General features: G+C 44.5%; 1 protein-coding gene across 1 annotated transcript in view; it reads right to left on the bottom strand.

Annotated features, from left to right (window-relative positions):
- Positions 1 to 1,010: 1,010 nt before the first annotated feature.
- The window catches only part of Csmd2 (CUB and Sushi multiple domains 2), a 522,404-nt gene continuing 499,029 nt past the window's right edge, over positions 1,011 to 24,385 (bottom strand). Inside the window, exons 56-68 of the mRNA XM_013020489.1 lie at positions 23,358 to 23,531; positions 20,069 to 20,251; positions 16,398 to 16,574; positions 15,963 to 16,142; positions 15,414 to 15,587; positions 12,272 to 12,445; positions 11,901 to 11,974; positions 9,776 to 9,887; positions 9,093 to 9,272; positions 5,738 to 5,800; positions 3,542 to 3,703; positions 1,887 to 2,003; positions 1,011 to 1,051 (exon numbers count right to left, since the gene is read on the bottom strand). Of these exons, the coding sequence (XP_012875943.1) occupies positions 1,011 to 1,051; positions 1,887 to 2,003; positions 3,542 to 3,703; positions 5,738 to 5,800; positions 9,093 to 9,272; positions 9,776 to 9,887; positions 11,901 to 11,974; positions 12,272 to 12,445; positions 15,414 to 15,587; positions 15,963 to 16,142; positions 16,398 to 16,574; positions 20,069 to 20,251; positions 23,358 to 23,531 (1,811 nt within the window). The remainder of the gene's footprint in view (positions 1,052 to 1,886; positions 2,004 to 3,541; positions 3,704 to 5,737; positions 5,801 to 9,092; positions 9,273 to 9,775; positions 9,888 to 11,900; positions 11,975 to 12,271; positions 12,446 to 15,413; positions 15,588 to 15,962; positions 16,143 to 16,397; positions 16,575 to 20,068; positions 20,252 to 23,357; positions 23,532 to 24,385) is intronic.

The raw sequence follows: 24,385 nt of genomic DNA, 5'->3' as shown, positions 1-24,385 counted from the left end.
GGAGGCTGCAATGCTTGGTAAGAAATGTACGCATTATCCTGCCCATGTAATTGTAACCCCTCTGTACAGTATGTTCACAAATAAAATAAAATTAAAAAAAAGAAATGTACACATTATCCTGCCCATGTAATTGTAACCCCTCTGTACAGTATGTTCACAAATAAAATAAAATTAAATTAAAAAAAAAGAATAAGGATATTTAGAAAGATCTAGAACGCTGGCTGGCCATGCCATACCATACCATACCACAGATACAGTCACAGGTAGTCTGGTATTGCCCACTGATCCCCTGCTCTGACACACAGGCATATTTATCTCTCCACCCACACCCAGGTGAGGGGCACAGCAGGATTGACGGAGCAGAGCAGGGAACCTGCCAACCTGAGGAAAACACATGTCCTCTTCTGCAGTCAAATCATCATTCAAGTGCCTGAGCCTCACTTGTCAAACAGGACACAGGATGGTATCTATGTAGTAGACTGAATGAGTTCCTCCAGGTAAAGCACAGAACTATTCATTCACAGATCTTAGCTATGTGAGCTTTTGTTACAGTGATGAAAATCATCTTGGAGCATTGTGGAGCACCCAGAAACACGGTTCCAAGGTGCAAAGCAGACTCAGCATGTTTCAGAGAAGTTGTCCAGCCCAAGATGTTGGCTTTGCAGGTTAGCTGGAAATACTACTCTTCCTGGTCCCTCTGCCTCTGAGCCTCCATGATGCTCCAAGGTGTCCTGTGGCATTAGCAGCTGAAGCATGTGGTTGGAAGATGCTCAAACCTGTGCTCCATCCCCAGGGATGCCCTCTGTCCATATGTTCACCTGTCCCCTGGTACAGGCCCTGGCTGGGTGTGCAAGGGCCCCCCATGGTTGCCCATTGTCCTAGGCAGTGACCCCAACTGCTTCTGGCTCCACAGTTCCCTTCTCATCTTGCCTCTGGACTGTCTTGCCAGCTCCAGATTCCAACTTTGACCCTTATCCTTTCACACCGGCCACTCTCCTGGCATGCTGGAATTACTTGCTCCTGCTCAGCCGCAACTGAAGTTGGCTGATATCTGGGTAAGTATGAGGGTCCTTAGATAGCCTTGGGCACAGCATGGAACTAATTGCATGCCAGTCCTCTGGAAAAGCCCCTTGGTTCTTCTAATGGGTTTATAAAGCAAATCTGGCTCAGTTCCACTGTTCCTCCAGAAACTCTTGTCTCTATGAGTTCCATGACTCCTCAGCTCTCGGCTACTCTGGCCCATCATGACCTCTTGCTTTCTTCTTTCCTTCCTTGTCTGACTCTGGCAATCCCAGTCAGGGATGCTGATGATATGGTGGGCAAGACTATATTCAACTCCAACACCTATGCGATAGGAAGGTATGGGCAGAGGAGCATCGCCAGGGATAGCTTCCACCCCAAGGATGCCCTAGAAGGTAGTATCTTTCCCAGAGGGAATGCAAGGAGGTTCAACCCCCTCCCCCCTGTCCTGGTATCCCAAGTTGTGCAAAATCCCTCACAGCCCTCCTCAAATATGAGTAGATGGTTGAGGTAATCATTTGGGATTCACTTTCTTCTTCCAGCCCACGCCACAGAACCATGACCTTCACCCTTGGATTTGCTCTCACAGCCATGACCTTCAAACCCTGCTTCTAGTTCTAACAGCATAACATACTCATCTCTCTCAGACATGATGGGCCTCTTGACTCTGAATCTTTGGGCTCTTTTTATCTTTTCCTCTGTCAATTCATTAGCAGAGAAGGAATCCCTTGCTTCCAGGCCTGGTCCCTCTGACCTCCTCCAAACTCCTATGGGACTCTGGAAGTTACGCCACATCCTTTGCTTTCTCTTTCCTGTCAGTGGTTTGGGAACTGGAGATAGGACAGGGCATGCCAAAATTGCTGAACTTACATGCCCATCTAGAGCCCAGTGGTCATCTTTGAACTTATTCACAAAAATCTCCACAGGCCCTGTGATCTGGTAGACCTGGAGCAGGAGATGGAAATCTTCTTTCTTGTAATGTCCTGTGTAAGGAAAAAAAAGTTAGAGGGGGTATTCTTGAAAGAGTTGCAAAAATAATCTCCAAACACCAATTGTTGTGCCTGAGAATTTCAAATGCTGGTAGAAAGTTTCCTGTACATCTGAATGCTCCTATGTACCTGTAAATAGGTAAGTAAAGAGTTATGTGTGAGTTTGTGTGTGCTGAATGAGAATCTTTAAAGGAATGTGCATGGACATGTTAGTAACTGCAGTGCTGGGCAGACTTGGTTCATGCACACATCTGGGACAATATGGTTTTGTGTCTTTTGATCTGATTGCTAATGCACAGGTGTGTTTACAGTCTGGCTGGTGCAGGAAGGTATCAGGCATGCACACAGGTGTATGTCAGTGTGTTTATGGCTGCCTGGAGCAGCGTGAGTGTTTTACGCATGAATGAGCGGACCTCATTTCCAGGGCTGTGATTTCTCACGTTCACTAGGCATTCATTCATCTAACCATCTACTCAAAACAAACCAAAACACTTATTTTCTAAAGAAGTCAGTTTTTCCGATAATATTTGAATTTTGAAAAGTACAGAGATGAACAGAGAAAAAAAATCTCCCCTGATTTGCTATTAAGTAATAACAACTGTATCCCTCAAGTAAGTACAACTGTAAAATGTACTAAAATAACTATTCCTAATGCTTGGTGTAAATACTTCCTTTTCTTTCTTATGAGTACATTTTTTTCTTTCTTTCAGAAACTAGAGTTGTATTTTAAATGTACTGTAATGTGCAAAATTTCCCCAAATTGGCACAATATTTATCTAGCAAATACAACATGACTATATATATATGCATATATATGTATACACAGACATATGACTTTATTTGGGGGAAATTCTAAATAGCCATAGAAAGTGGACATTCTTTATTCATAAATGTTTGACTCCCTCCACATCAATTTCTGATGATAAAATAGAAATGTAATGAATGGACCCAATTATTTTCAAGATTTGATATAAGTTGCCATTTTCTAGAGCTGTATTACAATTGTATACTTTGACTGTTATGGTCAAGCTGGACCAGCCCTGAGGATTATTGTTTTTAAAGCTGTGAACAGATGAGCAAAGTGGAAAGTGATACTTTGTGTTTACTTTGATTTGATTGCTGCTGGAAAATTATTTTTTTCATTTTTAAGAATTGTATTGGGCTGCTGAGGGCTCTCTGTTCCTATTTGTGGTTTGGCTTTAGAGCTAGCAGTGTCCAGTCTCTCTGTATACAAGAGCTCTTCATATATTTGAGTTTTTGTGTTTGTCATCTAGTATTTCCCTTTACCCTTGGTGATATTTCCCCCCCCCCCATGAAAATAACAATGAATAGATACCTGTTCTTCCCCATGGTCAATGAACTGGTCTGGGTCTTCCATGACATGAAATAACATGACATCATGACAAATGACATGATTTGCAACATCATGATGACCCATGACATCATGATGACAAGAGACTCATGCTTACAAAGAGGTGTACCCATGGCCTGTATCATCTGCCCTGCTTTCATGGTTATGGCCTCCTCCTTACCAGCCAGGTGCAGCTCCACACCACTGTGATCAATCATGGTGGCATTGACCTTGCTGTTGGCCACCTGGAAGCCAGTCACTCTGAGCATGGCTGGCTGCTTCTTCCCCTGGTACTCATAGGCTCCTTTCCATAGGGAATTTTTGGCAAAAACATCCCCTGGAACTAGAGAAGTGGAGAACCATATGTGAGAGGGACTTTGTGTGTTGAAGGTGAATCAGGGCCATTTGATGTCAGTTCCCAGCTCACTCATGGAAGCAGTTTCCCTTCCCAGTATCTAACTTGTGGTAGAGTGGTAGAGTGCCCTGTACCTCTTTCAATCCTTTTGTGTCTCAGGGCAGGTGCATGGAAGGAATTGAAACCAGGATGTTGATGAGATGTCTCTGGGTTTCTGTTCACTGCAATACTAGTCACACAATACTCAAATTATGGGATCAACCAAAGTTTCCACCAACAGATCAATGGATCGAAAAACACGTGGTATGTATAGACAAGGCAGAATGTCCTCCATTTGTGACAAGAAGGATAAATTGGTATGACCTTATGGTAAGTGAAATAAGCCAGGGACATAAAGATAACACTATCTTACTTCTAGGAGCAAGCTAAAAGAGTGAAGAGTGACAAGTTTCTCCTGGAAAGGAGAAAAAGGTATAGTGACTGATTGCACCTCAGGATGATGGTGGGTAATAATAACCTAATATTTCAAAATTGCTAAAAGAGCATATTTTAAATGTTGTCTCAAGAAAATAACACAGAGGGTTAATGGCTATCAATTAGCTTCACTTAGCTATACTGCAACACAGAAACACATATATGCCTATTATAACTTCGCATTGTAATCCATAAATACATTTATTATTTGTTAACTATATATAAAAGAAAAGAGAAAGGGAACTGTAAGGAAGACAGAGGAGAAACAAGAAGAGAGGAAAGGAGAGAAAGAGTTTATAAAACAGAGAGGGGAAAGAGGGAGACTGATGAGAACTAGTGTGCTAGGAAGACGAAATGTGGGTCTATGAGACAGACAGTCTGGATTCCATCCCAGCTCTGTCACTTGCCAGCTTCTTCCCTGTTCCTGCCACACCTGTTGTGCTATAAGTGAAACCATTCCACCTGCTCTTAGGGTCACCACAGGGCTCCAAAGGTGAGTACTAGGAGCTGCATGAGGCTCATTGTGGAGGGCATAAAAGCCCTTGGTGATTCACAGCTACTAAAGTTTCTTATTTGTCCTGGAATAATTTTAAGGCAAGAATTTTGATCCCAATTTTTCAAAAAATAAACTGAAGCTGAAGGTGAAGTTTGTTTGCCCAAAGTCACAGGTGGTCAGGGACCAAAATGGCACCAGAACTGAGTTTGAGATGCCTAATCTACTCTTGCTTCCTGTGCGATGCACATGCAAATGTACAGCTATAGTTTGAATGTTTTCCAAAGGCTTCATCCCTAAGATGGCACTATTGGGAGGTGGCAGAAAGTTTAAGAGTTGGGGTGAAGCTGGAGGTTTTAGGGTTTGGGACATGCCATTAAAGGGGACTATGGGGCCCAGACTCTTTCTCTTCCTGGCTATGAGGTGGACAGGCTTCCTCCACCACATGCTTTCTCCATGATGTGCTGCCTGGCCACCAGCCCAGAAGTATCAGGGCTAACCAATCATGGACCAACATCCAGAACTGTGAGCCAAAATAGACCTTTCCTCTTTATAATGATTATCTCAGGTATTTGTTATGATAATAGAAAGCTGACTAAAACGTGCTAAATGTATGTAAGTGTGTATAATGCCCCCCCAATGATGTGATATTCTGTAATAATTTTATATATCAGGGTAATTTGTCCTTCTCTGGAGTGATACTCTGGAAGACACCTGTCTCAAAGAAGTAACCACTTCCAGGGACCAAGTGGACAGAACCTGGGTCTCTGTGTTTGTCTGACCACTGACTGGCTGGGCCTGTGTCAGGAAGGGTCAAGGATGATTTCTGGGAGGAGCAGCCTCTCTCTCTCTTCTGGATGAGGTTTCTGCTCTCTCTCTTTAGAAGTCTTTTTGGCTTGGGAGCTGGGTGGGGACATTTATTGGATGGTCATCTACAGAAGGTTCCAGGTTTTCCCATTGGGCTCTCAGTCATCCTATCTGCATGGTTCTGGTTAATTTGGCAGTAGAGCCAATGCCAATCAATTTCTTTAGCCCACAATCTGAACAATAGCTACCTGAGGCTTGAGTGAGCGGAGGCTCCCGGACAGTGTTGATAGGTCTCCCACTGGGCCGGACCTCTGCTGGGGAAAGAGAATGGAAGGAAGAAAACAGAGTCAGCTTCTGATTCACACTGTTTGGAAAGTAATGGCCAACTCATCGACATTAGGTCAATGGGCTCTCTGATATAAAAGCAGGAGGTGGACCTGAGTGAGATGATGGTCTAGTGATATTAAGGACCCATCTCACAAATAAGAAAGGACTAAGAATTACAAAAGAAGTCAGTTACAGCAGTTACACCCCTTGAAACGTTAAACAATGTCTTAGGATATACTAGTAAATATAATCATTACTACATTAAACAATTAACAGGAGCTACAATAATCTTGAAGTAGCCAAAAGAAAAACTTAAAAATGAATAAACTATCATGATCCAGAAAAATCCCACTTCTGGAAAAACACACAAAGGAATAGAAATTGGTATTCTGGAGAGCTGCCTGAATTCTTGTGTATACTATAACCTCATTCACAATAGCCAAGATATGGAATCAATTTATTCGACTGTCCATCATTTAGTCCTTACAAAGACAGAAATTCTGTCTTGACAGAATGAAGAAATTCTGTTAAGTGAAGTAAGTCAGGCACAGAGAGACAACTACTTTATGAGTACACTTAAAGTGGCCTCTAAGACAATCAGACTCAGAGAAGCAGCCTCTGGTGTTGCCAAGACTGGGCAGGGTGGTGTGAAAGGTACAAAATTTCAGTTAGGCAGGAGGAATAAGCTACACATTTATTGGCCATGATAGTGAACATGACTGACTACAATGTAAGATGTAGTAGAAACTTGCTAAGAGGGTAGATTTTAAGTGTTCTGACTATAAAATGTTAATTATGTTGACAATGGATATATTAATTAGCTCAATTTAGCCATGCTACAATGTTGACATAAGATGAAACATCATGCTGTAATGTGGTGTATCAATATTTGTCAGTAAAAAAAAAGTATTAATTAGGTAAAAGGTTGAGCAAATCATTGAGGTACCACTGTACATCTGCTTGGGGAGGAGGTACTAAAAGATGGCTAATAATAAGGATAGGTGAGGATGTAGAGGAATTGGGACCTTGAGCCATTTCTGGGAAGACTGAAAAGGTACAGGCATTGAGGCAGAGCTCCTTAAATTGTTATACATACCTAGGGTTATAGCTTTATTCCTATATAAACCCCAAAGAACTAAAAACCCCTGTGTCTATGTATGGTCACAGCTGCATTAGTCACCAAAGTCCCAAATGTCTACCAACTGTTGAAGGGATAAACAAAATGGTATATATGTACACACTGGAATATTATTCAGTCATCAAAATGGAATGGAATTCTGGTACTTGCTAAAAACATGGAGCTGGTATAGGTGGCCTGGGGCTGGAGCAAGATTCAGTATGAGTCAAGACCATTATACCAAATAAAATAAGCTTGACACAAAAGGACAAATATTGTATGGTTCTACTAACTCAAAGTACTTAGAACATGTAACTTCCTAGAGACAGAGAGAGTAAAAGAGGTAAGGCAAGGGAGAAACAAGGAGCTGTTATTTAACAGGTAACAAGTTTCTTCTCTGGATGATGAAAAAGTTCTCAAAATGGATAACAGCTACTGACTAGTACACCTAAAATAGTCTACTATAAAAATGAATAAAATATAAAAAATGAATAAGTATACTTTAAAAAAAGATCCTTAGGTTATTACTATATATGGAAAACACAAAGATACAGCAAGTGGCAAGCCAGGTATCACCATACATGCCTATGATCCCAGAACTTGGGAGGCTGAGTCAGGAGGATCATGAGGCCAGCCAGGGCTACATGGTGAGATCCTGTCTCAAAACAAAACAACCACAAAAAAACAACAACCTGAAACAAAGCAAAAAGAAATGCTAAATGTTTGATGAGCTAATTGCTCATTATACTGATTTGATCATTACCCTGTTGTGCTATGTGCATAAATATGCACCAGTGTGTCAATTAAAACTTAAAAAATTATCATTAAAAATAAATAAAACAATGCAACTCTTTAAAAAATTATGACAACTCATACAATGAAAGTAAAACAATGAAGGGAAGGGAAATAACAAAATGCTTAAATAGGGACACAGGTTGACCCATTGTAACAATGAGATGTACAAGACACTATGTTGAAAAGGAACTTTACAACTTTGGGGGGGTGGTAGTTGTGGAGATGGGAGGGAAGGGATGGTAGGGGAAAAACAAAGGAGGAGGTAACAATGCTCAATAGGAAATGTACTCCTTACCTTGCTCATGTAACTGTAACCCCTCTGTACAGTATTTTTACAATAAAAAAGGTACAAAAAATAGAAAGTAAAACAATGAATGCCACTTCATTTGAGCTCTGATGACAGCTCTGATTCTGGCCTTTCCTCAGAGGGGCTGGATGGAAAGCAAGGGCCCTAAAAATTAGACTTGTCAGTTCTTTTCCTTGCCCAGCTGGTGACCTGGGGAATGTTTCTCCACCTCTCTATGCCTGCTTCCTCAAAGTCTGACCATGAGGATGAAGAGAGTTACCCAAGAACTACAACAATGCCTGCACCTGTTAAGAGAGGACTCATGACTGTTCTAGTACCAAGATGATGCGTCATCCTTCATCTACATATCACCTTCTCCAGGAAGCCTTCCTTGGTGGCTCCTCTCCTGCTCTTTAATGCCCTTCCTCTTCACTCCCCAGCAGTCAGAGCATCTCTTGATTCCTCCAGGGGACTGCTCCAGCTGGTAAAACCTTTGTCTTCACAACCCTCTCTTAGCTCCTTCAGGGCAGAGCTGTGATTTGCACCTCCAAATCCCCAGGGCCCAGGACAGGTATGGTAGGGATGATCAAGGCACAATGAACAGAGAAGTCACAGATGATGAAGATGGAGAGGTAATGACCACTGTGAGGAGGCAGGCCCTCGCCCAGATTTGAATGTTATGCAGTGTGTACATGTATTAGAATGTCCTGTATGCAGGTGCAGGTCTTATATATCCGCTGGAAAGAATGTAAAGAGAGGGAGGGAGGTCTGGGACATGTCATGTCTTATCAAGGTTCTAATATGCCCCTGCCTGATTGCAAGACCAGTCTGAGCTTCTCTCAGAAAGTACACTCCCATGAGAGCGTGCCTAATGCCAGGCAAGAGAAAACAGATGGGTCCACCTTGGGGGTCTTTTTATACTGCTTGGGTTTGATCTCCTGGAGACACAGCAGCTCAGAGAATCGGAGGACAGGTCCACCCCTGCAAAGCCTGGTTTCTTGCTTTTCCTTTTTTCAGCTCAAGCCCAGCTTCTCTCCTGGCTCTGCTCTGGAGCAGCTCCCCCAGTGTGCTCACTCACCCAGGCAGATGGGCGGTTTGCCTGTCCAGCTGCCGTCCGCTTTGCAGGTGCGGTGCTCTGAGCCGCCCTTCAGGGAGAAGCCCTCCTGGCAGGAGTAGATGAGTGTGTAGCCCATGGAGGGCAAGTCCAGGGCCCCAACATTGGCATGTGTTGGCGTCTCTGGCTGCTTGCAGTGGTGGGCTGGGGAAGAGGAAAGACATTGCAGGACCTGAGGGGGCTGAGCCCTTAGGGGGATCATTTCCTCCCTTCTCCTGTTCTTACATGGAATTCTTCCTTCCCCTTCTGGGTCCTTCCAGGCCCAGCGTCCCCCTTCCCCACCCCATCCCTCTAACCCCAAGCATGTGGTCCCTAGAAAGGAACCCATGTAGCTTCTGGCTTGGTGAGTTCTGGTGAACTTAAGCCAATGGCACTTTATCCAGGGGAAGATAAGTAATCATGGCCGACACCTGCACTCTTCCTAGAACTCTGCTGCCACTGCATAGAGTTTCCTTAGCTAAGACCTAGGGATGGCTTTCAATTAAAAACAACAACAACAACAAACTTTCATGTGGAGACTGTCAGTGAGGCTCCCGGTGTTGGTACACAGGCCAGCTTTGTTTTGGATGGGAAGGTGGGAGCTCCCTGCCATTGCAGCCCTCGGGCTGGGGGATGTGGGTGACGTCTGGGGCGAGCCCCGCACTCACGGACACAGTCGGGTGGCGTCCCGCTCCAGGTCAGGTTGGGGAGGCAGGTCCTGGTGGTGGAGCCCTGAAGCAGGTAACCTTTCTGACAGCGGAAGAGCACCGTGCTCCCAACCTGTGGAAGGACAGACAGGTGTCATCGCCTTCCATCAGGCCCAACCTCTCATGGTCCAACCAGAACTCATGCCATTGCCTCTGCCAGCAGCACCTTCTTCTCTGCCCAGATAAATCTTACTGATCCTTTGGGGGCAGTGGATGGCAAAGGCGGCACTTGGCTCCCGAGCTACATCAGGGCCCTTATTGGGTGGATTACATCGTGAATGAAATCCTAAACCATCGTCTTCTCACATGTGAAGGTGTGTGTGTGTGTGTGCATGCACGTGCATGGGTGACAATTACTCTGGCATGCTGTGCCACTCAAATGTGACAGTGGGCTGGAGCATTTTATAAAATGTGACAAGCTGTGTAAAATTAAGTGATCACTTCAGTTTCCCCATACCAGGATTTGAATTCAGGGCCTCATGCTCACTGAGCTTGCTTGGTTAGCTGGTGCTCTACCACTTGAGCCATGCCTCCAGCTTGGCTTTTTTCTAGCTGGTTTTGGAGAGGATAGACTTTTTCTGCCCAAGCCACAACAGTGTCCTACTTGTCTAAGAACTTCCTCTCTTAACCCCATTCTCCACTCAGCAGCCAGAGTAGTATTTCTAATGAGGGATCAAACTGAGTTGCTTACAAATGACCTTGGAAATGAAATCTGAACTATTTCCTCTGGCCTCAGGGTCCTGTGTGACCTGGCCCATACCTTCCTCTTTGTAACAATTCATTATGTGATCATCTGAGGCATGCAAAAAATATGAATAGAGATAACAAGAGTAATAATAAAATGAGCTCCTTAAATGGAGCACTTCAGCACAGGAGTGTGGGGCAGGGCTGTATATCTATGCATTCCTTCCCTGCTTCTATATCTATGCATTCCGTTTCTCAGCTTCTCTCCGTCTGCAGAGTGACCCTCACCTGAAATTTTGTGTTCTTAATTTTCTTGCCTTGATGAAAACAAATCTTATCGCACACATGCCCCATTCATCTCTAGTTAGTAAGTTTTTCTTTTTGTTTTTAGTCTTTATCTCACTTTTGTTATTCAAAGGCATGGTGATGGTGGTTCATGTTTATTCATTTGCGTAGCTGTATAATAACCTGTGACTCCACCACAGTGTTGATCTTGTTCTTGGTGGCACTGCTAGACTATCTCAGGGGTATGTTTGAGGAGTAAAACTTCTGGGCCTTTGAGAGTGTGAATGTACAACCTTACCAGACACAGCCTGGTGTCTTCAGACCTAGCCTAGTGCTCAGCATTCCTCACCTCCCCTGCTCTAACTGCAGAGTCAGGAATGCAGTCTGGCTCTAAATAGTGCTGACCTTTCTTGTTGTGAAGGCCACAGTTCAACTGCTATCTTTAGAAAGCTATTCCTTAACTGCTCTTCCTAAAAGGACAACCCACCCTCTTCCCGCCCCCTTTACACCACACCCATCACTTGCTCTCTGTCAGCCGCAGGGCAGCTGTTAGAACAGAGCTGGCTCATCCTGCCCTGTCTTCCCTTCTCCCCATGTTCCTGCTCCTGCCCGAGTGCAGACTGAGGAGTTATGACATCATGTGACTGGTTCCAGCCTGCCACTTGCAGGTTATTCGCTGATCTCTTCTGGGGCTCTAGCCCATCTCCCTGCCCTGAGATCATTCCAGTGTCTCTGCTTCCTTGACTCTGTTCAGAGTGTCCCGTCCAGGCTACCCAAGAAGGCTCATTCTGAGACGTGGGTGCAGATGTGTGTCTGCATCCCGACAGGATGGCCGGCTGGTGGACCTGACCTTCCTGCTGTATCCCTTGTGGTTCCCACTCTGGGCCTGCTGGGCGGCGTTTAAGGCAGCACATGGTCTCCCTCGTCAATCTCGTTAGTGTTGGTGGGCGGCAGAGCTTTACTGGCTCTGCAGGGAGTTCCAGTGGAGCATGGTTCCGAGGTAGCTTCTAGGTTGACCTCCCCTTGTGCTGCCCCCAGGAAGGACCCTGAGTCCCAACACTGACAGCGACTGGAAGGGGGGTGGGCACTGAGATCTGGTCTTGGCTGACCATATTACCTGGTAGCCCTGGGAATTGTTCTGTATCCCGAACTGCGGCATGCCGGGGTCCGCACACATGGTCAGCGTGGGATCTGGAGGGACAAAACAAAGAAGCAGACCATATGGTCCCTGATCTCTCCCTCCATTCTCCCACACTGAGAATCAGGCCTAGGAAAGAGAACACTCCCCCTTGCGGCTTCCTTGCCTTCTGAGATCACCTGTCTCAGGGATCCTGACTGACTGTTGATTCCCTAGAACACATTAGCTCAGGGGAGGCCTCATTCCCCAGTGCAGATGAGACCACCCAAGATAGGCAAGGAAAGCTAGCATCTTGCGCCCACCACCAGGCTGCCCAGCAGCTGGGACACTTTGTCCACGTGCCCTCTCACCTATGCAGCTGGGCTGCGTGCCGCTCCATGTCCCATCAGACTGGCAAAACCTCCGTGGAGAGCCCACCAGCACCAGAGGAGGATGGCAGGAGTAGGACACAGATGACCTGTAGGAGAAGCCTCGGTCCTCTCTCCTCCCACGGGGAGGAACACCAGGATCTCCGCAGAACACAGCTGGAAGAAGGGAGAATGAAGGGTCTAGCTCCATGGCTTGAACCCAGTCTTCCAACCTCCTGCCCCTCCCCGCCTTTGTTCTTTGTCTTTGTTGCTGGGATGACGGAGATGGAATCTCACGAACTTTTATGCCATGGCTAGCCTACAACTATGATCCACCTTTGCATCCCAAATAACTAGGATCATAGGCTTAAGCCACCACACACACAGGTCACACACACACACTACTTCAGTTCTTTTAAAAATAGGATCTCATCATTTTGTCTGGGGCCAGTCTCAGGCTACTATGTTTTTACCTTCATCTACTTTGTAGCTAGAACTATAAGCTGATATCACTTTAACCAGCTTGTTGGCTGAGATGGGGGTCTTGACAACTTTTTTTGCCTGGGCCATCCTGGAGCCTTTAACCTCTCCATCCCTGCCTCCCAAGTTGCTGGGAGAATAGGTGTAGCACAGAACACTAATGTGCAGGAAGTGCCACTCCATCTGGAATACTTGTATTATTTTCTTAGGGGGCTAACTATCTTCAAAGGCTTGAGTATGTTCTCAGCTCTTGATATGTGCTGTCAAATTTCTTTTGAAACAGTTCCATTGACACTCTGGTCAAGTTCCCATCACAGAGTGCCATAAAAAATTCAGTACCAGTCAGGCAGTGGTGGCTCACGCCTTTAATCCTAGCTACTCCAGAAGTTGAGATCTGAAGATTGAAGTTCTAAGCCAGACCAGGCAGGAAAGTCCATGAGACTCTTATCTCCAATTAACCACCAAAAAGCCAGAAGTGGCACTGTGGCTTAAATGGAAGAGCACTAGCCTTGAGCAAAAGAAATCTCAGGGTGCCTAGGTTCTGAGTTCAAGCCCCAGGACTGGCATAAAATAAAATCACTACCAAAAGCAAAGCTCCCTATGATAACACTACAATTATTGCAAGTGTGTGTGTGTGTACATGCAGGGTCTTGAGGCACCCTGAAAGCTGGGAGTCTAGGTGACTGGTTAGAAGCCAGTTTAAAGCTGAGCTGAACAGAAATCACCATATCAAGGAAGGCTGGCAAGGCAAGAAGGAGCAGCTCAGCCTTTCTAATTAGCAATGGAGGCCATTTATTAAATAATGAGCTATCTCTTGAAACTCTTCAGATTTATAGATACTTCAAAAAATTGGCAGAACCTATTGTTGATGAGGGTGTGAGCCAAGAAACATCCTCACAGCTTCAGGGGAGAATATAAATTGAGCCATTTTCTTTTCTTTCTTTCTTCCCTCCCTCCTTCCTTCCCTCCTTCCTTCCTTTCTTCCTGTACCAGGCCTTGCATTCTTGATTAGCCTTCTTACTCACAGCTGATATCCAACCATGTGGAGATGGGGTCTCCAGAAAAGTCTCAGATTTTTTTTTTCATGGAGGAAGACTGGCTTGAACTGGGATCCTTCAGATCTCAGCTTCCTGAGTAGCTAGAATTATGGGCATGAGCTATCAGGTAGGCTGATAGGCAATTGGGCAGCATATGTCAGGAAATGCAGACTTGCTGCCCAGTGGTCGAGCATTCTCTTTGAGAACTTAACCACAGGAGAGAACAATGCCATTTCAGGGATATTTATGACACAGATGCTTTTAACACAAAGTGGGGACAAACTAAATCCATCCCCAATAGGAGAAGGATAAACAAAGTGTGAGACATATAACAAGGACATTCTTTAAAGACATAAATGGTGATGCATGGGTCAGTGCATGCTGATGGATAAGGATTGGTGGCCTGTCAATAAATTTGTCATGCAGTACCACGTGTAGCACAATCTACTGTCATTTATAAAATCATGTACATAGTTGGCTAGACATGCAAAAATGCATCATGATCCATGAGGAGGCAGAGTGCAAAGCAATACCATGGCTATCTTTGGAAAATCTTATTTTTCTCTTTGTACTTTATAATATGGTACATTTTTGTGTGTGTGTGTGCTGTACTGGGGCTTGAACTTAAGACCTGGCACTATCCCTTAACTTTGTCACTGAAGGCTGGCACTCTACCACTTGAGCCACAGTTCTACTTCCAGCTTTTTCCTGATGGACTTTCCTGACTAGGTTGGCTTCCAACTACAATCTTCAAATCTCAATCTCCTGTGTAGCTAGGATTACAGGATGAGCCTCCTGTGCCTGGCATACAATTCTCTTTTTACAATGACTACAATTCATTTCATGTGTATATGTCCATGTGCATGTGTGCTGGGTGCCTCATGCATGCTAAGTATGCTTTCTAACTACTGAGCCACATCCCAGCCCACAAAATTCTTTGTTAAAAAAGCAATCCAGTTACTTCTCAAGAGGAAAAGCAAGACTGCTGCATCCAGACAATCCTGAGACTTAAGAGGTGTTAATATGAACCACTTGCTTGTGTCTACTTTTGAGCAGGTCATCTTAATCCCTGCTGAAGTTCCCAAATTGGAGCCAATTTACAGAGGTACTTAAACAGTATCAGGAGTGTGTGGGCAGTTTTCTACAGACTAATATAAAAATACAGCAAAAAGGAAAGAATAGGTCCTATTGTCTGTCCAACCAGGAGCACTGAGACAACCTTCCAGAATCCATTCTCCATGTGGGTCACAAATCCTACAGCTCGCTTCTCTGAGGTCCTCAGTACAAAACCAGGCCTGGAATGGACTTGGGCTCATCAGAACACAGCAGACACTTTTCCAGCTCTGAATGTACTTAGAGCCAGTTCACCATCAGCTCAAGAAACCCCTTCTTATTTCTGGCTTCATTTCCTTCCACTGAGACCCCAGACAGTGTCTATAACCAGGGTTCAATTAAGGTATGATCATCATCTTCTTTTCAACTTCTTTCTTTACCAGGGTCTTGAGGAAGCTTTTCCCCAATCTGGATTGACATCTACTTATTCTGGGCTTTCTGGCAGTAGAGCCCTGAGGAGGAAGGGAAGAAACCATGACACAGGATGTACCCAAAGCCCCTTGCAAGCCACTTACGGAAGCACTGAGGTAGCTCTCCAGTCCAGGATCCATTTCCCTCACAGGTGAGCACCGCAGGCAAGGACAGCTGGTATCCCTCAAGGCAGGCATAAGTTACGCTTGAGCCCCACATGAAGTCAGAACCCACCACTTTCCCATTGGGGACGAGCTGAGGGGGCTTGCACATGATAGCTGGGGAGGGGAGAGACAAGAGCGGATGTCAGAGTTCTGGGGAAACCATCCTGGGCGATGCCTCCTACTGCCTACCGTGCTCGACCTGGAGTCTGAGCCAAGTAGGAAGAACCAAAAAGAACCTCTTACTGTGGTGGTTCTGATCTCTTTTGCACCTTATAATGAACTCTCTGAAGTGTGGCAACCTCATCCTCTCTTGGCTTCGATGTTCAAGGCCCAGGCCCTACCTTAGTGCTTTCCAGCTCCCTCCTCGGGACCAGCCCTTCCCCTGCACACTCCTGGTAAGACATTAGGGCTTGCCCTTGCTACCTCCTCCTACGTCCATTTGTGTCACTTCTTTGGCTCTCTGTCTACACCTTCCACCCTCAGACGCACCTTTGCAGACTGGCTTGGTCCCATTCCATGTCCGGTCCTTGGTGCAGCTCAGCACAGACACCCTGTGTGACTCCATCGTGTAGCCAGGGACACACTGGAATGCCACTGTTTTGTTATATCTGAAGTCGTTGCCCAGCCGGATGCCATTGGCTGGAATCCCAGGGTCACCGCAGTTGATGACTGGGGTAAAACAGATGCAGTATTGTTCACTCACAGCTGGACCCCATTTCTCTTAAGGACTCCAATGTCCTGCCTACTGATCTCCCCACCCATCCAAGGAAGAACACCTTCAGATTGGGGGGGTCCTTACTGACCCCCATTGGCACTGCCCATTCTAAAGTCAGTTAGTTAGGTCAGTGCTTCCTGCCTCTCCTTCCCCACAGTCGCAACATCCGTACGGATCCCATTCTTAAGTCAAGAAGACCTGGCATTCACCTGTGCACTCTGGGTCGCTGCCTGTCCAGGTGCCATTGACGGAGCAGTGTCGGCTGAGCAGGCCTGTGGCATAGTAGCCTTCCCGACACTCATAGACGATGGAGCTGGAGAAAACCAGGCCATCACTGAACACAACGCGAGCATTGCTTGGAGTCCCGGGGTTCCCACAGGAGATCACTGGGAAGCCGAAGATCACATTATTTACCAGAACAATTAAAATATTTTTATTATGACCTTTTTTTTTGGTGGAGGAGGCTGGGGGACTACTGGGGCCTTGTGGTTGCTAAGCAAGTACTCTTCCTTGTACCAAGTACTCAGTCGATGACCCTAAGTCTTTACTGCTTTTAGTTTTTAGGCAGGGTCTAGTGCTTTTGCCTTGGACCAACAGTGATTCTACTACTTACCCTTCCTGTGTACCTGTGATTACAGGCAGGTACCACCATGGCTGGCCTGATTTTTTTTTAAATTTCTAAATAATAGTGTTTTTGTTATTTGGGAAAAGACTGTTTTTATGATCACATCCAAGATTTTACATAATTCCTTCTTGTCATCAAATATCCCAAGAATGCTCAATGTTTCTTAATTATCATTTTTTTTTGGTAGTTGATTTGTTTGAACAAGGATCCAAATAAGGCTGTGGCATTTGGTTGGTGTGTCTCTAAGACTTTGAATTCAGGGATTATGGTTTCATCTGCTATAATTTATTTGTTACAGAAATCAGGGCATGTGTCCTGCAGAACTCCCCATCTTCTTGATTTTTGTATCAGTGAGATATTGTGGAATTTGCTTCTCAGTTCCCTGTCATTCCTGTCATCATGTTCTACTTTTTGGCATCGCTGCTTTAGGTGGTTTGGTGTTTTTCTTATTGCATTGTGTCAGGAGACACAGAATGTCTCCTTGTTTTCTGCTTTGTGAGGTTGAGGCTGATCAATAGTGGCAAGCTCGCCCACCTAGTCTGGTATTACAAAAATCCCATTATGTTCTCACTTCATGGTTTTAGCAATAATTGATGATCACTGGCTAGGTTCTCTAATAAAAAATTGTGATATTCTAATTCTATATTTTTTTGTATTAGCTAGAGTTAAGGAAATTTCTCATCATCAAATATATTTGCTTTCCCTAAATGTAATTCATTCAGGAAGGCTAGAAAATGCTTGACTCTTTCTTAAAAAAAAAGACAAAGGGTAATGAATTCTTAGCAAGTTCCAAAGGTGACCAATGAGTTTACTTATTGAACTTACCATGCTGCCATTCATTATCATTTATATCCCATCTTTGGTGAGTTTGGGAGCCTCTTCATGTTGGCTCCTGAGTTCCTTCCACATGACTCCAGTTATCTTTGGTGGATTTCCTGCTTCAGGGGTTCTAGAGTCCCTGTTTATCTTGTCTATTCCCTGCCTCAGCCCTGAACTCAGCCATTTTCCCAAAGAACCTGGTTCCTTTAAATGGAGGATGGATTTGGAGACCACAATCTGAGCATCAAGGGTTCTTATTAGTCATCCATTCTGAGTAGTCATTCATTATAGAGGTTCAGATTGCAGAGAGCTAGGAAAAGTAACTTTTAAATTGCAAACACAGGGCTGGGAAGGTGGCTCAGTGGTAGAGTGCTTGTTGTATGCATGAAGCCCTGGGTTTGATTCCTCAGCACCACATAAGCAGAAAAAGCCAGAAGTGGCGCTGTGGTTCAAGTGGTAGAGCACTAGCCTTGAGCTGAAGAGCTGAGGGACAGTACCCAGGCCTAGAGTTCAGGCCCACAACTGGCAAAAAAAATAAAAAAATAAAAAAAAATTGCAAACACATTAAGTGTTTATGTTGATTTTACCAACTCAAATTTAGGATTAGGTTTTCCCTTAATTTCTTGATTTTTAGATTAGAGCTCCTTGATGCTGAAAATCTTGGTCCTTAATGGCAGTAAATAATTTGTATTTGTTTGTATCCATGCGTATTATGGTATTGCATATGTAATACTTTCAGCATAGTAATGTCAATATTGTTACTAACAATATGATTTCTGAAAAGAGTTTAAGAATTCTTTGTAGTTCTTTTTGTCCTTAGGTTCTAGCCACAGTCAAATTACACTTTTTCAATCAATTGAAATCATTCTCTGAGCTATTAAATTACCAGCTTAATACATATTTTCTCTCATATGTGAATCTTAGACAAAAATATAACCTCCCATATAAATATACATAAGGGCATGTGTATATATAGCTGACTAGAATATGTGATGTGACTCCTCTGAACAATTAAAGTTTAACGAAATGAATATTGGAAGCTGAAACATATTTTGAGTGTTGGGGGTGCAGGGGAGGAGTGGGAGAGGTGTAGACAAATGAAAACAGGGATGGTGGATGAATATAGTTCTAATACTCAATGTATGTATATAAAAAGGAAAGTGGAAAGTTGATGTGATTGGTGGGAAGAGTGTTCTATAGGCTGAACTTCTCAAAGAGAGATTTGGGGACTGGCTGCAAAAAGTTGACTCTGGAGAGAGATATTTAAAAATAGACCCTTCTGGGAAAAACAAATCGTTTAAATAGGGATACAGGTGGACCCATTGCAACAATGAGATGTACAAGTCGTTATGTCGAAAACGAACTTTACAACTTTGGTGTGTGTAGGGGGGGCGGGGAGGATTGGGTGGGAGGGTAGGGGGAGGGTGGGAAGGGATGGGAAGGGGAAACAAAGGAGGAGGCTACAATGCTTGATAAGAAATGTACTCATTATCTTGCCCATGTAATTGTAACCCCTCTGTACAGTATTTTCACAAAAAAAAATAGACCCTTCCCTCTAGACATTACTATGTGTATAGGCAAGTACAGTTTCTCTTATTGGTGCAGCCTCACAAAACATCAATGAAGGCCTAGATTATTTTTAAAGGTTTTTTGTTGTTTTGTTTTTTAAATACTGCACTTGTACTTCCCTTGATACTTTGAACATTTGTTTAACGGTCCCTTCCCTTTGATGGTAAGCTCTGATTGTACAGGTTGCCCTCTTTAGCCTGTCTAGGCTGCTATAACATACCATAGACTGGGTGGCATATAAACAACAGCTCTGGAGTCTGGGAAGTCCAGGATGAAGGGATCTGTAGAGTTGGTGTCTGGTGAGACTCTGCTTTCTGGTTTGTGGATAGTACCTCCTTGCTGGGTCCTCACATGACCGAGGAAAGGGCGCTCACTGACCTCACCGAACTCCCTTGTATAAGGGCACTAGCCCCATCACAAGGGCTCTGATAATCTGATCACCTCCCAAAGGTCCCACCTCCTAATACCATCCCTTGTCACCTTGGTGATTGAGTTTTACCAAATGAACTGTGGGAAGAGCGTATGACACAAGCATTCATTCAGACCATAGAAGGGTGTCTGTCTCCTTCATCAATGTGTCCCCAGCACAAACTACAGCATTTAGCACATAGTGGTTAAATGAAACTGTATGAGAAATGTATGAATTAAACTTAGTCTTTCTGGTTTCTTTCCTTATTGGGTGAGGTAGGAATATATGATCTTCGAATGACTGATGGAAATGAATCAAAGTTATATGTTAGTACCCACTCCCCACCAAACCAAGGGTTTAGTGGGGGGGTATGTTTTTCTGTGAGTGGCTGGAGTGGGAGGAAGATGAGAACACTAGGGTGGGGCAAAGGGGAGAAGCAGAATGATCACATACATTACCTCCACACTCAGGCTGCGAGCCACTCCAGGAGCCATTGGCCTGGCAGGTCCGTTCTGATGATCCCCGGAGCACATGGCCAGCTTCACAGCTGAAACGCATCAGACTGCCTGTGGCAAAGCTGTCCCCCAGTCGGATGCCATGGGCTGGGATCCCAGGGTCACCACAAGCACCTGTGCTGGTTCCTGAGGAGCAGAAGCAAATAAATCATGGTTTATGCATGGTAGAAAAGGGAGTGGAGGACTGGGGGAGAGAAAGATGGGGTCATTGTTAAGGGGAAGCAGTACTGAGGATTGAACCGAGGGCATGGACTTGCGAGGCAAGCACTCCACCATGTGAGCCACACCCCCAGCCTGCAGATGGCAGTTCTTTACATCAATGAAGGTGATGATGATGGGGATGGGGACAATAAACTTCCTGAATGTGGTTCAAACTCCTGAAATGTCTGCATGTCCATCATAGTCCAGGGGCTGATGGCTCGAGGACTCCAGCAATTTTGTTATACGTTATGTGGTTCTTCCAATTGCACAGAATGAGGCTCAAAAAATGGACTCAGGGGCTGGGAAGGTGGCTCAGTGGTAGAGTGCTTGCCTTGCATGCATGAGGTCCTGGGTTTGATACCTTAGCACCCATAAGCGGAAAAAGCCAGATGTGGTGCTGTGGCTCAAGTGGTAGAGCACTAGCCTTGAGCTGAAGAGCTGAGGGACAGTACCCAGGCCCAGAGTTCAGGCCTCATGACCAACAAAACAAAACAAAAAAATGGATTCAGAACTTAAGGAGTAACAGGAGATGATGTTGTAAAAGACAACCTAGGTAAAATTTCAGGAAAAAAGGAACTAAATCTACTTTGTCCACTGGTATATACCTAGAGTTACTTCTTGATGGCGTGTTTTTCTTTTCTAAGCCATTTAAGGGTCATTAATTTAACATTAGAGGATTCACCTTCATTCTGTCCCCAGAGATCTGCAGGAAGGCTCAATTTATGGTTCTGTTCTCCTAACTGCCTATCATCTCTGATGGATATATGAGAGATAAGACACTAAGTATTCTATAGGCTATTCCAGATCAGAGATTGACAGAAGAATGTATGCCTCTTTGTGAATGGATACCATGTTCTCCTGAAGGGTTCCGTGTGTTCTCATGCTCTCAAAGTGACTTCTGGCTTCTAGTCTCTCTTAAGGACTTTTGATGTTGTCAAGGAAGACTGTCCACATTCTGGATGATCACTTAGGAGATCACAAAATAATGAAAGCTCACTCAATAGGGTTTTGGAGGCTTACTGGCTTAGTTCTCTATCCTAGTCAATAATCATCTTTGCAATATTTTCTAGTCTCCTTAAGAGAACTCAGTGAAGGGAGATTATACTTTGGGATAGAAGAGACTTTCAGTTTCATGCTAGGTGGTCAGAAGAATAGCCATATGGTTGATCTTAGATACTAAAGATCAGAAAGCACTAGAAGCTTTATTCTGGTTTCCTTCCAACCTACTCTTCATTTTCCTATCCATGGAGACTAAGATCTCCCAAACATACTGCATAGACTTTAAGAACACTGGCAATTTAATGTCCTGGAGGACAATCCAGAGAGAAGAGTACACAAATGTGTACTGAGACCTTTTCCTCTTCAGAATGCTATTTCCCTTTGCTGGTGGTGCTTGCTCTGTGCACTCAGGCATGCTGTGCACTCCCTGCCTCATTTCCTCCATAAGTCCAAAAGAAACAAGTGCCTACTTTGCAGGTCTCCCTCTGTTTAAGCTAAAGGACTCTTCATGGCTCATATGTAGACCGGTTCACTTTGTTAGCTGGGTGATTAATGAGAGTAGCAGGGATGAGAGGCCCAAGTCCTAGGGGTTATATAGAATGAAACAGCTCTTTAAAAAGTGGCTTTGGAATCTGCTTCTTTCTGGAAAGACCTAATGAACATCTGGCCCAATATTCAGATAGTCTTCTAAACGCTGGTGAGAACTTACTTAGGAATGTGAAGTTGCAAGAACAGCTGGGCATCTTATGTGAAGAAGGGGTTGCAATGGGAGAAGTTGGGGGGTAGTTTGTTTGCTTTGTTTTGTTGTTGTTGCTGGTATTGGTGTTTGAACTCAGAGTCTCCACACTTGTTTTATTGGAACTCTACTATGTGAGCCATATCTCTAGCCTGTTTTCTTTGGGGAGGGGTGGGGTCATGGGGCTTGAACTCAGGGCCTGGGTGCTGTCCCTGAGCTTTTTGCTCAAGGCTAGTGCTCTACCCCTTGAGCCATAGCTCCACTTCTGGTTTTCCAGTGGCTAACTAGAAATTCTTATTTCATGGACTTTCCTTACTGGGTTGGCTTTGAACTGCGGTCCTTAGATCTCAGCCTCCTGAATAGCTAGGATTACAGGTGTGAGCCACTAGTGCCCTACCCTGGCTTTTTGCTGGAGATGAAGTGCTGTGGTCAACTGCCCAGGCTGGTTTTGAACTATGATCCTCTGGATCTCAGGCTCCTGAGTAAGTAGGTGTGAGCCACCAGTGCTACATTCATTTTCAATATCCAAGTGGCCTCTCTGAGGAACCTCAAGTCATGTAAGCTGCTGTTCTCTTAAGGGTGATATTCCCAGTAGGGTCCCTTCTTTGAGCCAGACAGGCTTGCTTCAAGGATGACAAAGCAGTGAGTGCTCATTAGCCTGTTGTTTTTCTGCTATTGGTGGCATGATTCTCTTTCATGTTTTTCTGTTAAATGACATTGTGGATAGATTTCTGGTTTGGATAATATGGACACTAGAGATTTAACAGTTCCTCACATTTATTATTTTGTTAGCATGCCAGTGTCTTTATAGAAATTTGCAGTGAAATTAATTTACTAATAGGAAAAGTCAGAGGACTGATGTCTTTGAGCAGTGGGGAAGAAGAATGTACTTCTACCTAGCAGCCAGGACATGGGACAAGTTGGGGAGGCACTGGGGAAAAGAAGAGAAGCCTTTGAGGCCCAGGAGTCTCAAACATGAAAGAAAATGATAGAGGAGTGGACCTGTCAACAGGCATGCAGGAACCAAGTGACTAGAGAGATTCATGGCCACAGATTTCCTCACAAAACCGTGCCTTTCCTAAATTTGCACTCTCTTGCTGTAGAGCTAGCTGTATGAGCTGAGCCAGGGGAGGAACTGGGTTCAGACCACAAGGACTGATGTCCAGTTGGGATCTCTCTACCTGTGAGGATGGGATAAGAGTCCCAAAGGTGTGATCCCTTCCCATCTACGGGTCATGTTCACCTCTCTCCAGCCAAAGTTCCACCAGAAGCCTTCCCTGATGCCAGACTCCATACCTGAGCAGTGGGGGAGGGAGCCCGTCCAGTGTCCATCCAGCCCACACATTCGGGTGGCATTTCCCATCAGAGTCCGCTTGCCCGTACAGCTGTAACGCACCACGGCCCCTACGGTAAAACTGTCTCCAGACATCTGGGAATGAGGTGGAGATCCTGGATGGCCGCAGGATACCACTGTGGGGAACAGCAAACATCTCAGTAACTCTACAGGGATGAGTTGCCATTACTTTGCACATGTTGAGGACTCTTGTCACGGGGGCAGGGAAAAAGGGAAACCCTGGGTTTCTATTGGAGCATACATTTTCACCCACAAATGGTGCCTACCCACCTCATGATACAATTTCCAAGTCAACCAAGTGAAGAATAATACCGTCTTTTCATAAGGATATGCGAGGGACTACCATCAGATGTCCTGGTACTGAGCTTTTCCCCAAACTTTCTTTCCATGTGGTCCCCATAACTTTTCCTAACAATAATTGATGCAGTTAACTACTTATGAAGTAGCTTCTATGTATCAGATAACAAATGAGCCATTTGTGCAGAATTTTTACCATTTAATCCCTTGTAGAATTAAATACTGGCATAATTTTCATAGCAGAAGGAACCATAGCTCTGGAAGGTGAGCAAAGTTCTCCCAAACAATAGCTTGTTAAATGGAAAAATCTACAGCTGGCATTCAGGCCAGCGTGCCCTCAGAGCTAGGCATTTCTGCTTCAATTTCCCCAAAGAGAGGGGGGTTTGGACATTGTTTTTCTATTTTGTTGTAAAAGTGATGTACAGAGGGGTTACAGTTACATAAGTAAGGTAATGAGTATATTTCTTTTCAAAGAGTGTTACCCTTTCCCTTGTTTTCTACTTTCCCTCCCCCTAACTCCCCTCCCCTCCAAGTTGTGGAATTCATTTCCAACATTATGTCTTATGAGTATCACTGTTGTATTGGTTCACTATTTGTCCTTTGTCTTACTGTTTCTGTGATTCCCCTTCCCATCCTCAAGTTATATAAACTTATACCATACAAAGAGTACCGA

The sequence above is a fragment of the Dipodomys ordii genome, unplaced genomic scaffold, assembly GCF_000151885.1.
Source record: "Dipodomys ordii isolate 6190 unplaced genomic scaffold, Dord_2.0 Scaffold51, whole genome shotgun sequence".
NCBI lineage: Eukaryota > Metazoa > Chordata > Mammalia > Rodentia > Heteromyidae > Dipodomys > Dipodomys ordii.
Note: the sequence above shows the minus strand (reverse complement) of the source record. Positions and strands in the feature narration are given on the sequence as shown.